This window comes from Bacillus rossius, chromosome 2 (assembly GCF_032445375.1).
Source record: "Bacillus rossius redtenbacheri isolate Brsri chromosome 2, Brsri_v3, whole genome shotgun sequence".
NCBI lineage: Eukaryota > Metazoa > Arthropoda > Insecta > Phasmatodea > Bacillidae > Bacillus > Bacillus rossius.
In genome coordinates, this window is record NC_086331.1 from 67,853,443 (window position 1) to 67,871,889 (window position 18,447).

An 18,447-nucleotide genomic window follows, 5' to 3' on the forward strand; every position below is an offset into this window, starting at 1 on the left:
TGTCTTTCGCCTTCTTATGCATAGCAAAACAAACAAATTCACACAGTCTTTGCAAAGGATCCCAAAATTCAAAAACTTTTCAAACATATAATATTAGTTGATCAAAATATTAATTTTTTATGCATCGGCACCAGGGAAAATGTTTTTCACCTCGTGGTACATTGCAAAACAGGGAAATTCACAAAGTGTTTGCTTGCAGGCTTTACAAAATATTTTCGTTTGCTTTCTTTTCCCATGTTTCTTCTTGCAAACAATACATGTCGCATACTTTGACAGCTGTCCTGGAAGATGAAGTCCAGCAGTCAGCCTCTGTGGAGGATCACTACGTCTCCCAACCCCACTTGCTCTTCTGTCAACTTTAAACTTTTCCAGAACTTCTTGGATCAAGCCTAATTGAAAATTTGCATATGGCACTTTGCCGGAAGACAATTTGTATAGGCAAAATGTATTGAACAGAGACATGTCTATTATGTGGAAGAAAAGCTTTCTGTACCATTTGGTGCATTTCCTGACGCTTTCAACTGTTTTCATGATCATGTCACTTCGGTCAACACTTCCCATTGACTTGTTGTAGTCAATTACAACCGAAGGTTTGAGACGTTTTGCACCTGTTCTGTAGTCCATTTTAGCAGTCTCTTGCATGTCTGCTGTGTGAAAAGTGGACAGCATATAAACATCTCGCTTGTCACACCATTTCAAAGCTAACATTAGGCCTGAAACAGACCTGAATGTCATTTCTCCTTTTTGTAATTTTTCTGCTATTTTTGGCATTTCCTTCCGGTTGTGCCGCACTGTGCCGCAAGCATTAGTTGCGCGATTGTACAGCCAGCAGAAAAGAGTAGGACTTGTATACCAATTATCACAAAATAATGTGTGCCCATTCTGTAAGTAGGGCTCTACCAGTGTTGCAATAACATCTCCAGAGACATCGAGATTGTGTTTTGTAAGATCAGTGTCAGTTCCACAATAAATGAAAAAGTTCAAAATATAATTTGTTTGAACATCAAAAATCACAAAAATTTTGATTCCGAAACGACTTCGCTTTGCTGGGATATACTGTTTTATTTTTAAACGTCCTTTGAACAGAAGGAGTGATTCGTCCACACAAAGATTTTCAAATGGGTACAAATGTTCTCTGAAAACCCTGCGAAAATGCTCCAAAATGGGACGAAGTTTGAATAAATAATCTGTGGTTTCCACAGTATTGTCATTGAAGTGTAGGAACCTAAGGATTGACAAGTATCTGTCCCGTGAAAGAAGTTGAGAAAAAATCGGAGTTTCCAGAACCGGATTTTTTAACCAGTACTCCGATAAAGCCAACTTTTTTACCCTGGTCATAATGAGAGACATAGCAACAAAATTTAAAAAATCATTTGGGGTCAGTTCTGTCCACTCTTTCTTTGTCCTGTCCGTCAAATCGTCAGCCCTTTGTGTGAAATATTTGTTTGTTTCATGGCAAATATGAGCCACAATTTGTTCAGTTACAAACAAGGAAAACAAACTGAAAAAACTGTTTGTATCAACATCGCTTTTCAGTCCAGAGTCTGTGGAGGAAAACTTATGTTTTTGTGGGGTGAGATTTCTACAAGACCACACAAGTTTCCGTTTTGCTTCTGGAGATGTAATTGTTTCTTCATCCCCTTCCTCCCCCTCTGAAGAATCATCAGACAATTCAGGGTCAGGTGTTGATGAGGGGCCGGAAGACGCCGATGGGCCTGAAGATGTCGATGGGCCTGACCACGATTGTTGAGTAGAATTTTTTCGTGGTAATGATTCATTTTCCGATTCATCACTACTGACCTCAAAGTCACTGTCTAACAGAAGCTGCAAGGCTTCTTCGGTTGTGTAAAAACGTTTGCTCATTTTAAAGTCTAACCCACAAAAGTAATGCAATAAAACCGTCAGGGAAAATTCGTAAAAAAAAAACGAATAAATTTCCATTACAAATAATAATTGTCAGCTCACAACATACTCATACTCACGTTTCAACACAGTGATAACACAAAATAAATTTTCATTATAAGTTAACGTAAATAAAATAATTTAGCACCTTATTCCCATGTTTATACGTCTAAAACCACTACAGAAGGAAGCCAGAAACGTGAATTAGGCGCGAAAAATATTCGGCAGCGCCGCAGGTCGCCGAGTGAATGGTGATGACATCTAGCGGCAGAAAAATGTACTACTAGTATCCCGACAGCCCGCTAGTTATCGCCAAGGTCGGACTTCCACGGCAGTTCACCGTAGCGAAACGGGAAAGAGGTAGAGTCGTCAGGACTTCTAGAGCAGTCCACCGGCGGGAAGGCACTGCATCCAGTGGACTTCTGCAGCAGTCCACCGTCTGTATGGCCCGACTTTGGCCGACTTCTACAGAAGTCAACAGGGGCTAAAGGGTTAATGGAGCTATCCCAACCTAACCAATTGTTCTCACAATTTCACAGTTTTTCATGTACCTATCCACTCGTTAAAATTATAAACTACTGATAAAATAATTTAAGTATCATACAACGGTCTTATAAGAGAATTAAAAAAACTGACACGAAGAAAAAAGAAATTTGATTTATAAAGGCTTTTCTTAAATATTATCTCCCTAAAGTTCAAAGCCCTCCTAACTATAATTTTTTTTGTTAAGAAACCTACTTGATTTAAAAATAATTGCCATTTGCAGCATTTTCTAGCCAACATTTGTACTCAAATATAGACTTTTCAAAATTTTCTTATATTTTTCTCCAAAAAACCTGCTATCTTTTCAAGAAAAATTTTAACGTCATTAAATGGAAGTGCAAAAATAATGTGAATAAAGTATACCCTTACCAAAATTAAAAATGTAAACAAACAGAAAATTAAATCAGCAACATTTTACTTACTTCTACAATTTTATGATTAACGAATGTCCCAACTTCAAAAACGGCCATACATAGACATTTTCAAACATCACGTCAAAAATTTCTTTGAAAAAATGGCATTAAAATACAACTGAAATATGTAATAACTTTAGTTTTTGACAAAAATAATTACATCAGCTCATTTGATAAAGGTTACGCGTCCGCCAATTTATAAGCTAGCCAAATAGGGATATAATACTGATTGTTGCTCTAGTACAAAAAATATGAGTTCGAGATATTAAAGTGTTCTCTTTTAATAGTTTGCAGTGTAACAAATCTCTGACGCACAGCAGGCCATTCCAAAATATAATCTTTTCCACGATTTTGAAATGTAAATATCGAAAGAAACATTTTACGTTTATCTGACAGTGTGATTATGTAAAATTAACCATAATTAAAGAAAACTTTGTAAATATAAATATGAGATAACATTGGGAAGTGTTTGTAAAATAATGGTACATGATTTTATGTTTGTTGCACATGTTAAATATATAACAACTTATAAAAAAGATCTTACAGAGTCTTGTCATGTTGAGTATAAAGAACTTTATTTTCAAGTTGAGTTGAGCTTTAGCTAGTAGCTTGACTTGGCTCAAGTTTTCGAGTCTCGGGTCATCCCTAATTTCTGTGTATTGTTCATAATCTGAGCATTTTAAATAGTAACTTTATCAGGTATTATCTGAAGCTATTAAAGGTATTTTTTTCTTGATAGAAGGCACATCTTTCAGCCCTGAATCAGGTTTTTATAGTATAATGAATTTAAGGTATAAACTAGGTTAGTAGTATACAAACCATTATACCAACAGAATTAAAAAATTACATTAAGAAGCTCATTTAATAGTTATACACTGCTTTTATGAATTAACTATTTAATTACAAAATGTTTAGTCAAATTTTTTTGTTTTTTACGAAACAAACTTTCATGTTTTGTTCTCTTTTACAATTTTTGTAATATGTAAGCATGCATATTTCAATCTATTAAGGGCTCAAGTTAGGTGAATTAATAGAACAATACAAAAATGTTACTGGTAGCAGAAATGCAATATTATATATATACTGTACACACACTGCAATCCCAAACATTCAAACCTGGTAGGTATATTCAGAGTCCAAAGTGTCTGCAGGCATTTGTAAAAATATTCTGTGGGTTTGAGCCATTGATTCATCCACTTTACTGGTCTGTTGACTATCCCAGTTGCAATGTGCTGGCTTGAAATGTTTTAGTGGTTGTTCTAAAGTAAAAGTTGGTCTGCAGTGTTCGTTCTCAAGCCAACTCATTTCAAATACCAGCATGCTCTCTAAATGAGCACATCCCTTAACCTAGATAAGAGGAAAACATACTATTAGAATTTACCTTTGTTCTGAGTTTGGGCAACTTTGTTTCAGAGCCGAGTTTGTTATCCGTACTGTCTGTGCCATTCCAACTGACGTATTATGGTTACACTGACTTGCAAGGTAATGTGAGTTACCAGCCAAGTACATGCCTGGCTGTACATTAACTAAAACACCACACTACATTCACAAGCTATTTTTCATTACTGATTTCCATTAGCTTAACTAATTTGGCTATATATCTATTTGTAATTTTCAATTTTCATTGCATTTCTTGAAATGCTCTAGCTATTCAATTTATTTTCCTAATTCAAAAAATTATATCCTAGGGACATCAAATTACCTATTGGATGCATGTTTTTCACTTCAAAAGTAAATAAAATATGTTTTAAATAATTTCCATACTTTTTTTCCATCCACAGTAAATTAAACTTCACCTTACGTAATCTTAACGATTTTATGGCAATAATAACACATAATTAAATTTTTGCTTGAGTTAAAAATATTTGTATTCAATTAAATTTAAAAAAAACTTATAAATGTTCATATAGCTACACCAGTACACAACATTATAGTTACAAAATTCTGACAGGAAAACAAACCATTTACCCCTCAGAGTAACAATGTTTGATTTGCGTGGTTTTAAAGAAATGATACCAATGAATTGGGGAATGATTTGAAGTAGTGCAGTAGCAGATTTGAAGAAGCACTCTTTTGCATTCATGTGAATTTTTAATTTTTGTGAGTGCATAAAGGCAACAGCACTTGTGTAACATTAAATACAATGCAAGAAATTAATAACACCTTTAATTAATAGCTATTTGCTTACTTCATTGCCTATTTATTTGTGACCAATCAAAATGGTGCATTTATACCAGGGATGTTACGAAAGTAAGTTTCGTAATATTTTTGAAAGAGCGATGGTACATCAGGTGGAACAAACAATCACCATAAGAATCCACACTCATTGCTGGTTCAACGACAGAAGTAGCGTGAGCAGAGGAGGAATGATGCATGCACAGAGCGCAGAAGAAGAGAAGAGTAGTAGCAGACATGTACTGACAACGTGGTCCCCAATGGAAGTGTGTGCTGGTATCCCTGCATTGAAAGCAGCACTCTCAAGATGTCACTTCTAAAACAATGCTAAGGTGGAGCAGCCTGTGCGACAAGTCTCTTGCATCACACACAGGGCACCGAGTTTTACCAGAGTGGTTTCTTCAAACTGAGTGCACATTATAAAAAATGTCTCAATGTCGAGGTGACTATGTCAAAAAATAGTGCAAGGTGTATAGTTTATGATGCAATGGTATATTTTATTTGGCATTAAAGTTTCCATGTAAAAAAAATTATGAAACTTACTTTCTGAACATCCCTCTTATATAAAGCAGAATCCCGATTATCCGGGTGCGGGTTATCCTGTTTACGGGTTAACCATGCCATTTTTCCATAAACCATGAACACAAAAATAATTTTTGACTTTTTATTTCTGTGCACGCACAGCAAATTAATATTTTGACGAATCATCAAATAATATTTTGCTCTTTCTTCAATAGCTATTCGTATCCTTCATTGCATATTTATTTCCGATGATGCCTGAGTTTCAGTCAAGGTTTATATTCTGTCATGCCCTATGTCAGACGTGTTAGCAGCAGTTCTGGAGAGAAAAGCCACAAGCTTTTGGGGCTAGTTTACCTCGCGCGTATTAGGATGTGCTAGTGGAAAATCATGGCAGGAACACATTTAGTAACCAACAGTAGAAAATTATGTTAACAGGTTAAATAATCTTTCTAATAATAGAAAACAATAAGCTTATGATTTTTAAATATTATTATAACAGAAAAACATCTCCTATATAAAAAAAAATTATTTTGTAAATCATAAATTTTGGTAGCACCTACAAAGGAATGTTATGCCCAAGCCTTATTATGTAAAAAATGCGGTACGTGAATTGTTAACGTTAATTTTAGGTGGTTATCTCAAAATATTTATTAAAATTTATTTAAATGTAATTCTGATGTATTTAGACATATGTATATTAGTACTGTAAATTAATTTGAACGGGAGTAGTGTCTTGATTAAAATAATCTCTTATGGTTAAAACATATTTGACTAGTGCTGTTTTGATTAGCGCTTTGTTTTACTGGAATGAATAAGTCCGTTACTTCGAGGGACGTCTGTTACAGTATTTGTTTAGATAGTTTGGATAAAAAAATTGTAATTTTTTTTACTTTGCTTTAACAGTGTTTTTTGGTTGTCTGTGGACCCCTTGCCAGTCATTACCTTGGATAATACGAAGTCTAGAAATAGTTCTGATGCCTACGTATGTTCAGTGAAACGCTATCTTACAAGTCAGTACTCTGGTGAAAAATGTCAGAATATCTTAAGAAAAAATTAAACTCGCAACTACCATGCAATGCTAGCAGCAAGTCACTAGTTAGCAATTCAAGTGTTCTAGTTGGCAGACATGTATTTAGCAAGCAGCAGTAAGGAATTACTTTAACAGGTTAAATAATCTTTCTTGTTAATAGAAAATCTAAAGTTTAAAGCAAAATTATTTTAAATTTATTTATGAGAAAATCAAATATTGTTTATTAATGAACTTTTAATATTTAATACGCTCCAAAATCAGGCATACAAAATGACACAAAATTTAACAAAATGCCATTCCGGTAAGATACTCTATTCACATTTTGAAGAATTGAGATTTGGCTCCTAATATAATCAATTTGGTATTGGTTTTCCATGGTTTCCCAAAATCAAACTAAGCAAATGATGGACGCTTCCTAACAGCATGTACGTTTGTACCAGCTTGCCCAAATACTGTTAACTTTCCTTCTATGACACCTGTGTCTCATTCATGAAAGTTAAAGAGCTATATGCATATTATGCCTTCCTTTGAATTTGGTAAGGCAATAGCAACGTTTCAAAACCATTGCCAATTTATTTTCCACTACCCCAGATTTTGTATTGATCTGTTGTTTTCTTCTCTTATGAACTCTCTACCAATGAGAAAAACTTAATAAACAAAAAATGATGACAAAAACTGATGCAACCCACAAGAAAAAAATTACTCTCTCTTTATTACCAAACCATTTAGTGAACTATTTTAAGAGATTAGTGTGCTCTAAGTATACTGTCAAAATCAGGACAAAAATATAATTTGGAGCAATGAATTATACATATTAGCACATATTAGCAATTAAGACAATTTTTTTTTACAAAAATGTGATATTGTTTATAAATAAAACATTTAAATTTTACAGGAGTAGGTCTTTTCATTAAAATACATGTAAAATACAAGTAGTGCAGTCACAAATAGTGATTAATGTTAAAATCGTAGAAAAGCCTAGCAGTAGCATTGTGTTTAAGCACAATAGTTAGGTTATTTTTTTCCATGGGAAAATTGAATACTTCATACTGATTATATAATTATATCTAAACATGTTGACAGCACTCTGATCAAGATTAGGTGAGTCTTTTTATGATAGCGCTTCAGCCAACATTTAGACTTTGATTGGTGACATTTCTTAAAAAATTAACAAAATAAATATTGATACTTGATTAGCTACTCTGTTGCTACACAAATCTGAGGTTGTTTCCTTCTCTGTTGCTACACAAATCTGAGGTTGTTTCCTTCTCTGTTGCTGCACAAATATGAGGTTGTTTCCTTCTCTGTTGCTACACAAATCTGAGGTTGTTTCCTTTATTAAACAACAATGTTGAGCTGTCAAAGTCAGAATTTTCAAAGGAGCACTTGTCAAAAAAGTCTCACCTTAGTTTGAAAAGTACAAATAAAACCATGGTGACAACATTCATATTAAAATGTCTAGCAAGGTGCGAATTTGCATTAATGAGGTGAAACAATAGGTGCAAAGCTTGCTAATAAAGCAATTATATTAGCTCTTATATTACACTCTAATTGTCATGCAGTATGCAACTATAGAATATTTGAGCAGTGACACTAACATGTTATAAATGGAATATCGAGAGCAAAGTTCAATGCCTGTCGTAATTTTGTATAAACCCTGAAAAAAAAAATATTAAGACAAAAAGTTTGCTAAATCATATTTTGGCCATGAGAAAGGATTAAAACATTTTAAAGTTAGCATTTGTCAATATGAGTAACATCTTAAGTAGAACCTCGTTAATCCGTGACGCGTTAATTCGGGAATTGGATAATCCGGGACGATTTAAAAGTGCAGAAAAAAAAAGAGAAGTAAAAATTGTCAGCGCTTAAAATTAATGTCACGCGGGCAGACGGCCGGCAAACACTGCAAGCCATCGCGTGGGCCGCCAAACTCTGCAACGCTGTTTGTACCGACCCTTTGTGTCGCCCCCCTTTCAGCTGTCACATTTGTCACTCTTTAAACTTGAGGGGGATGTCCTGACTTCTGCTTCCCGTCTCCCGTTTGTTTGAATGTTGTTTCACCTGCTGCTGAGTTACTTTCCGCCCGCCAACGCTCGGCAGGCGCCTGGCGAGTGACGTGTCTGGCTGGCATTCGGCTGGACGAAGATGGGGGGGGGGGGCTACCCAAAATAATTTATGTGTGCAAGGTCAGCACGATCTTATCTTTCTCTCTTCCGCTGTTGTAAATGAGCGTGAACTAATGGCTAGGCAGTGCCGTATTTTTTTAAGCCGAGACACTAATTCGAAGACGGCCCTTACCGTGAACGGATTATCGGTGTTTATTTTTTTTACAGGATTTCAATTATCCGGGCATTGGCGGGTCCCAATTAACACAAATAATGGGGAGTTTAATATTTTTTATCCATCTGCTGCCAAGGCGCCGTAAGCCTCGGGAGATGTTACATCACATGACCTTGGCCTTAACCCAGCTGCACGCCGGTGTCTGAGAAGCTTGACAAGACCTTCCGGGCTTATAATCGCTAGTACGTGAAATTCGGTAATCCGTGATTATCTCGGTCCTGACCATCACGAATTAACGAGGTTCTACTGAATTCTATTTCATCTTTTAAAATATAGAGTTTGCAACAGGGGTGAATATTCCGTGGAACAAAGGAAAATGTCAATTTATCTACTTTTAGTAGGAATAATATAGATATTAATTTTAATCTGTTATTTAAATATGTTAATTTAATAACCAAGGACAAAGATTATACTGTGAATTGCGATAAATCTTAAATAACAGCGAAAAGCATGTCAATACACCACTAAACACCCAAATTCAAGTTAATACACCAATAAGCACCAAAATGCAATTAAAATGATGAAACGAATAAGAATTTTTATACAAAACTTAATTCTAATGCCAAATATATAATCTTTTAAATATTAAATTCAATTAAAGTAGTTTATTTAGCATGAAGTTTGTACCACATTTTATGCAAAAAAATTGGAAAAAGTTTATTTATTTTTAATATTCCTACTGTTATTACTCATTTTTACATTACCATGTTAGTACATTTTTCAAACACAAAAATACTTAACAGATTAATTATATTTGTTTTGAATAGTCAGATGCTTCTAACAAATCAAATTGTAAAAGCATCATGTATCATTCAAAATTACACTGTTTTGGAGAAATTAGCATCGTAGAACATTTAAGTGTCATATTTGTTTAGTAATATGCTATATTTATCAATAAACAGATTTCATAAAAAATAAAACCAATAACACCAAAATCTCCTTTTTTATATATGAAATTGGCTTGAAAATAAAACCATAAAATCTTGTCTCTATCAATAATGTTACAAGTTTTCACACTAAACATAATTTTTTTTTTTAATCAAGAAACTTTGCTCCACTCTTAAATGCAGCAACTATTGTCTATTGTCAGCTTCTTACGTTGGAACTCAATTAGCTGGCTTTGCATTTTATGCTTGTATATCTTTGTTTCCCTTGCACCAAAAATGAGAATTCATTTTTTTTTTTTAATAAATCTGTTGTTAAAGAATGACTTTTTGTTAAAACAGTGACTTAAACTACTAATTTAAGCAAATGTCTTTAAGATCCTCAATATATGAACTGAATTGTTGAAATATAGTAAAAAAAAACTAATACCGTAGCAAATTTAGGGCGCACAGATTATAAAGTGCACGAAAAATTACAGTTGGCTTTAATTTCCGGCAGCCATCACAACAATGGTGGGAACGTCGGGAGAGAATATCAAGTGTAATGGAGAAAAGGGGAGCAGTGTATGAAGGCAGGAGGGAAAAAGAGAAATGACCAAGATCACGACTGTATGATGGAAAGTTTGCCCATTACGTCATTTGGTAACAAGACACTTGAAAATAAAATTTTGATGCTAAATCAAAAGGCAGGAATGCAAAGACCATTAAAAGTCAGATTTTAAAACATCCAAGACTGGCTTATGGGCTGTAAACAAAAAAATATATATATTTTAGGTTTGTTGTATTTAATGTTCAGAAATGAGAAGTATATGTGGATTAAGTATGGATTTAGTTAGTAATTATTAGGTTTCTGAATTCTGGCTTTGTGTAATGACAACCTCAAAAAATTGTATTTGTAGTACAGTAAAAAATGTAATAATGTTTCTGCTCATACTGTTTTACTACTTATAACATCATATTTTTAAAGACCCAACATTTCCCCCTCAATAATAATGTATTTATTTCCTGTTTATAAAGTTTCAGGAATGGTGCATTTCTTGCTTATAATGTTTGTTTCCTTAAATTCAATAAATGCAAAAATTAGTTTTTAAAACCTAACTATTCTAACATTAAGCCAATCTGTGAAGTTTGACCTACTAAACCGTTTACTTTACAATTTAATTACTTTTTATTTACAATCACTGTCATAACATAGATATAGATTGTTCAAATAGGACTGTATGCAACAAATAAAATGCAAGTGTACCAGAACAGTAGCGCTACACGTTGCTGAATAACGCTGTGTATTCAATATATCTAAGGTACGTAACATTTGCAGTTACGCGTCTGTTGGCACCCTTGTCTTAAAAAAATCCTTCCTTTCCTTGCAATTCTGGTGTGTTTTCAGTTTGCTAACAAAAAAAGTGTTTTCTATTGCTGATAAGAGCTGAATTTATTTCATTCGTTGCTAGGAATCAAAAAAAAAACACATGTTCAAGTGGCGAAGGAATTGGGCATAGGAATTTGCATACTGAACGTCATGGTCATGAATCATGAGACAATTTTACAGAAATGTGTCAGTGTGTATTTAAAGACCATAAAATATAAGCTGAAAGTATGACATTTTGAAGAAAAATTGTTGAATTGATTAAGAAAATTAGAGCAACAAGTGTACCCATCAATGGTTTAAGCATTACAGTAGAAACTCGATTAATCATCACTTGTGGGACCAGGGGGTGATCAATACTAAAAAGGTAGGCTAATCAGAGGAGAATGAAACATGTCATTTGAAGTGCTTAAAATGAAGTAACAAATAAAAAATAAGTAAAAAAATTACATTTAAAATAAAAATAAAGGAAAACAGAAAATTTTAGACAATGAAATTCTATAAAAAAGTATAAATAAATTTATTGTTTTAATTTCTTAAACCTTGACTTTGTGGCTGCATCACGCCACTTCTTTGTCCACAATATAGCCATAGCTGTAGCGGTTGACTTTTGTTCCAAATAATTGAGGGCAGTCTCAAATGCATCCTTTGCTACAGAGTGGCTGATATTTTCATCTTCTTCCATTTCTTCATCACCTGACTCCTCTTGCTCAACACTACACTGTTGCAAAACAAGATTGTTAATCTGATCATCTTCAAGTTCTTCATTGGTAATAGCAGCAACATCACCTTTTGGTAGCCATTCCTCTACATTCCACTTGGTTTAGGCTAGGACAAACCTTCTTTCATGATTTTTGTAGATTGTTTTTTTTTAAGTTCTTCCCAAGCTTGAGCCACTGTGTATATTGCATCTTTTAAGTTGAGGTTTTTCATTGCTTCAAAATGATCACAACCCTATTCTGTTTTTTATAACAAAGAGCTGACGTATTTCCTTCTGTCACATCATTTAAACCACTTAATAACACCCTAGTTGGATTATTGACGTCACAAGGGAGGAAAAAACATAGCTTTAACGACATCTTGTTTAAGTTCAGACTTAAAGGAGTTGGCTTGGTGCATTTTCTAGCTATAAAATTGCACAGGGTAGTAGGGTTTTTGATCTCAAGTATTTTTTAACAGCCGGAACAAATGCATCAAAAAACCTTCTTTAAAAAAATTACCATTCATCCAAGCACTTTTTGAGCATTATAATAAAAATTGGAAGTACTGACATGTTTCTGTTTTTGAAGGCTCTTGGTTTCATAGATTTTCCCATTACAAACAATGGCAATTTATGATCACCACTTGCATTGCTGCATGTTGCAATGGTCCACCAGTCCTTTGCTAGTTTTGTGCCTGTGACTGTTTCATTCTTTGAGGCAAGGGTTTTTTGAGGTAACATTTTATAGTTTAGCACCATCTCGTCAATGTTTTATAATTGATCAGCTACCAGTTTATTTTGAGACTACTTTATCAAATTTTTCAACAAATTCCCTACTTGCATCATTATCAGCAGAAAGTTTTTCACCTGAAAAAGCAACTTGCCTAGTGCAGTGATGAATTTTCCACCCGTGAAGCCAACCTTCACATGCTTGGAATTAGTCTTCTTCAACCCCCAGTTTTTGGTGCAACTGAAAAGCGTTTCTTTTATGATAGGGTGTGAAAGTGAGGTCCCCTTACATCTTTCCTGGCAAAACCAAACACACACTGCATCATTCAAGAGCTCAAGTTTTGGTTTTTTCAATGCTTTTCTAGTTCTTCTAGTTAAGTTACAGTTAAGGAAAAATCTTCAAGGTATTTATGGTTTTTTTCCAGTCTTAAATGGTTGTTACTCCAACACCCATTTCAGAGGCTAATTTAGTAACTGTTTCACCTTTGTCATGTCTTTGCAAAACATATAAGTTTCTGTTCCATTGTGTACACAACACGTTTCCTTTTCTGATTTGTAGCCATTTTTAGTATTTCAGAATGCCTTAAACTTCTTAATCACAACTTAATAAACTGTATAAAACTACACTGCAACTTTATAATTAAAAGGAACACAGTAATAAACTTAAAGACACAGATAAAACCGCAGATTAAAGAGTACAGTAAAGCAAACAGTCCGGCAGTACAGTAGTCTGTCAACTGAGCATGTGAGGAGCATGACTCAAGATGGAAAAAAAGTTGTTGGACACATGGTCTGATAATCCTAGGAGTCAATCGAAGGTTGGATAATTGAGGTTCTACTATATATTTGTTTACATAGCTTGACGAGTCCAAAGGTAAAAATGTTATCTTTGAAAGATTTGTGCAATGGGAGTGCATGACTTGATGTAAGTTTTTGGACATACGCCATTGCTAAGAACTTTTTCTGTTGAAGAAAAACTAATAAAATAAAAATAAATAAATAAATAAAAATACCCAAAAAAGACAAAAAAACACAACATTTAGCAAAAAAATTGCTGTTGTCAACAAGGGTATAAACACCACAAAATATTCCGAAACAGGAATATGGTCAACAAACAAAGAACAACAAAGAAAAATGTACTAAGAGAATGAAAAAAAAAAACCACAAATGATGACAACACAGAAATATTGAACCCAAAAAAAAATAAATAAATAAATAAAATTCAGCACAACGGTTGAAACAAAACAAATACACGACAAAACGAAACAACCACAATAGTTTTCCAATACAGAATAAAACGATAAAAAACCCCCACAAATAATGACAACACAAATATATTGAACCCAAAATAATTCAGCACAACAGTTGAAACAAGACAAAAACACGAAAAATTAAAAGACGAAACGAACACAATAGTTTTACCAAAACAGAAACAAGCGACGTTTCGGGAACTGCTATCTGCTCCCGTCCTCAGGCAGAGACGCACATGGTACGGAAACACAGGTGCGACTGAGTAGGGGCTGGAAAAATGCTTAGTTATGTGTTTTTTTGTCTTTTTTGGGTATTTTTATTTATTTATTTTAATTTTATTAGTTTTTAACAGAAAAAGTTCTTAGCAATGGCGTATGTCCAAAAAGTTACATCAAGTCAAAGGTAAAAAGTTTAAACTCTGATGAGAGCTGAATTGATATTTCTTGCTTTTAACGTTTTCCTGCTTGTAATGTTTTTTTTTTTTTCCTTTTGGCCATTTGAAAAACATTATAACAGGGTTCTACTGTAGTTCTATTCTTGATAGTAAAAAATTAATCTTTTATATATTTATGTTGTATTGACGTCGTCCGGGCCTGGGGCTCCCTTTGAGCCCGATATGCCACCGCCCAAACACCACCATCTGTTCAAACCTCCCACTTGTGCATGCGTGTGTGCGTGTGTTGCTAGCCCAGCAAGAGGGCGTTTAGCTGCAGTGCGCCGCACCCCTAATTGGTATTAATAATTTTGTAACCCTTTTCTTTTCGCCCCAAAATAGTGTCACGACGGCTATGTATGTGAGTGTTTTTTGTTTAATTAAATCATGATGTTTTATAATTCAATACGTGCAAACACGGACAAGGACGCTCCCTAGCGGGCAGCGGAGGAACTAGCACGTAACTTGATTCAAACTGTTTTCTATCATATAAGTAATTATTACAGACGGTCTGGGTATGGATGTGATGTACTTATTTTTGTAAAAGAGTTTATGTTATTTTTAATAATAACCCGGGGCACGCCATAGCTAAGTTGTAACGGTAATTGTGTTCAGCGCGAAGGGCGCCATGTTGCCTTCCGCAAGCCCGGGTCTCTGCCCCAGTCTCTTTCTCCAGCCGGCCGAGGGCGGACGTGTATGCAACTCGAGGCGACCACGTGTGTGGTTCGCCTCCTCACCTAATTTGATTCGTGCCTCGGGCCTTTTATAGCAGTATCAACGGAGGATTGTGTAAGGGCGTGTAACGTGAGTAATAAAAACCAACTAATTGAGTCACGTGTTTTGTGTTCGGGGGGGCCACGTGGGTCCTTAACCTGGTCAGCGGCGTGTGGGACGCCCTGAGAGCCCACTGCGGTAATTAGAAGCGTGCCCGACGCTGAGAGCGGGCTTAATTAGGGATAGGCATTGCGTAAAAGTCAGGAGGGCTAATGTCTCGCCGCACACGGGCCACGTAACGCCCTGAGTGAGAGTTTCCAGCCGGGTCCACGTGCCCACTTACGTGGTGGCGCCCATTAATTTCCACCAATATTCCAACCTCAACACCAGTACGCCCTCAGTATATTGTCATTGAAGTGATAATGGATTAATGGAAATTAAAATAATGTTTCTTAAAATTTGAAGTACATTTAAGGATACAAATATTTTTGAGACCTAAACTATTGATTCACCTTCTTTGATAATGATCCTTTACCCCTGGTTTACGAATATGTGTTGCAGTTTTGCAGATGGATTTGACACACACTTCAATGAAGAAAAAGCCCCAGTAAGCAGGATACAATATTTGTTTTAACTAGTAAAGGCATTTTGATTACAATACTGGTTTAGAATACCATTCAAGTGTAAACATAAATGTTTAGACAGATGGGTATTAATACAAATTAAGAGAATATAATCAGTTGCAGCACCCCTGGAAAATAGCCTACCTAATTGAGATGCTAGAAACATGTAATTAAAGGTTTTTTTTCCTTCATTGTACTGCATTCTTGCAGCAAGTACATCATTAATCATCAAAACCAGCTGCATAACAGCAAAAAACATCAGGAATAGAACATGCAGACAGGTGAAAACATTATTAGAGGTATGAATGTGAAATGATGAGACAGCTTGCATTGGCAGACCAGGTTTTACTTATGTGCTAAGTGGCAGTTTATGTAGTTCAGGTCTTGCTATCTCACTTTTGATTTGCTTTCAATTGAGATTCATTTCTAGCTCCGGAGTGGAAGTTTTCTATGATGATAAATTGATTTTCCTTTAATAGTAAAATATCTAGGTTTATTGAGATTAACAGGTTTTATGGCAGATATACAGCAGGAATTCCCCTTTTCATGAAAAAACTTCATGGCCAATAATGGCGAACATTAAAATTTTTATGAACTGTACATCAGATCAAGCAGTAATTTGCACAGGTAATCAAGAATGACAAATGATGAAACCACTTTGACAACTGATAAAGCAAATTCGTAGTCAACCCTAACACATATTTATAGGGCCAGAAAAATTGAATTTTGTATAATACGCTACTTACAAATAAACTTGTTCAAGATACTGAAAGTATAATTACTTTAAATTTCTTCAAATTATTTATAATTTTTCTTCAAATGTAAAGCAGCATGACCATGTTAAAACATAGTGTTTATAAAATTTTTCTTCTTGTTAGCACTATTATTTTACAGACCCCTTTCCCTTCTTTTTTCCATTAAAGTAACCCATAAAAAATAGATAATGCAAACTTTATGTATGACAATTTATCTGTATTATTAAATTGATTTTTTTCAATAAAAACGAGGTTCTACCATGATAGATATGTAGAGTAACCAGTAACATATCCTTCAATTGATTCACGACCTTCAAATGCTTAAAGTAAAAGGAGCGTGAAAAATAAATTGTTGAAAACAAATACATACATGCCTATGCATGCAAAAAAATCCAATTAATGCACTCCCTTTTAGTGAATTCAAAAGTTCTGTATAGGTTGCATAGTAAACAGAACTATGCTTTGGACTTTGATGTAGGTATATAAAACACTTAAAATTGAATCAAGTATGTTTGGCAAACCTAGCTATATCATTTTCATGTCTCGTGAAAGATTTAATCATGTACTGAAATTTCAATTTTTTTAAATAATAAACACATAGTTAATTAAAAAGTAACCTTTCCATCCTATAAGAGTCAGTAAGAGTTCTGTGTGACTTTGCAGCAAGAAGTATGACTGCCAAGTTAACCTACACACTTCAACTAAGCATAACTTTATTTCTGTGGCTGGAGAGCACAGCCCATAAATTTTAATGCAGTAACTTTTGAAATTGAGCTGTTATAGTAGCAATATGGCTTCAAGTGTATTTCTTCATTGTAATAGTACACAGAAAGGTTTTGTAATTTTAGATTTCATTAGTAATAATTTTCCCAAGATAATGCTTTATAAAAAAACCCGTTGCAGTTAAGTTTTAATTATTTTTTACACCAATTTTTAAAAATTTCTGTATAAAGATTTTTTTTCTCTTTTCCTGAGTAAACAGCATCGGGATGTATCAATAAATTTAGTTATAGTTGTGAAAATTTGAAATGCCAGCAGCCAGTTAATTTGGTTTCTCCCAGTAACTCCTAAGATAGGCCTGCAATAGAATAACAATAAAAAAAAATTAACTAAAAATGTGTTAACTGTTAAAATGATTAGGACACATAGACAACATTATTTTTTAAAATTAAATTGTGCTTTATAAAATTAAGAGATGTATATTTTATAGTGCATGCTATTTTACCTGCATCTGGTATGTGTTTTCTTCGTTTCCACAGAACTCTGTCAGTCCACGCAGGGGCACGACATTTTTCACTAGTATCATAATCATCAGAAAATAAATCGTACTTGTAAGTAGGAGGAAATGTGATATTTCCTTCAACGTAGTTTTTGAACACATTTCCTGCCGCTTTCTGCATCTGTAAACACACAAAAAATATTGAATAAATTATAAATTAAAAATTGCAAATAAGTGTATTCATGTAAGCTAACTGTGCAAGAGTATTTGCTTTGAAACCTCTTGCAGCTCTTCTCAATCTATCTTCAGATCAGTACAAGGGTTAGAATGAGAAAAAAAAAAGGGAGGGGGGTAGGCATCCAATTTTACAGTGGGCTTTAAACTACCTAGGTACCGAATCTATGCATGCTTGTATATTTTAGTACTGGTGGGGGGATTGGAGAAGGGGGTATCAAAAACATGAACGTAGTTACTTGAGTGTAATGAGATGGCCATCCTTGCCACCGGGAACTGACCATTCAGCATTAAAGTAGTGGTGTTTTCCAACTTAATGGATTCCAATGTCTTGGATGGCTTTGGCTACAGTTTAACTTTACATCTGACCATACTATTCCAATTATTACCTTAAAAATATTCATTGCGAACCAATTTCAGAAACTTTTAAAAGGCAATTTTTAAATCTACGTACACAACAAAAAAAAAGAGCAAATGTAATATGAAACTTACTACAATTTGCAGGAATTTACAGATTTTTAAGTTAGAAAGTTAAAACATTTTCAGAGATAATTTTTACATGCAAATATAAACTGAAGTGAGGCATCAAAATACCAAATGTAAAAGAGCAAAAA

General features: G+C 34.3%; 1 protein-coding gene across 3 annotated transcripts in view; it reads right to left on the bottom strand.

Annotated features, from left to right (window-relative positions):
• LOC134529347 (synaptojanin-1) overlaps nucleotides 1-18,447 on the bottom strand; it is a 214,961-nt gene that overhangs the window by 35,786 nt on the left and 160,728 nt on the right. For all 3 annotated transcript variants that reach the window (XM_063363310.1, XM_063363309.1, XM_063363311.1), the window contains one exon: nucleotides 17,606-17,780. In XM_063363310.1, coding sequence (XP_063219380.1) covers nucleotides 17,606-17,780 — 175 coding nt within the window. The remainder of the gene's footprint in view (nucleotides 1-17,605; nucleotides 17,781-18,447) is intronic.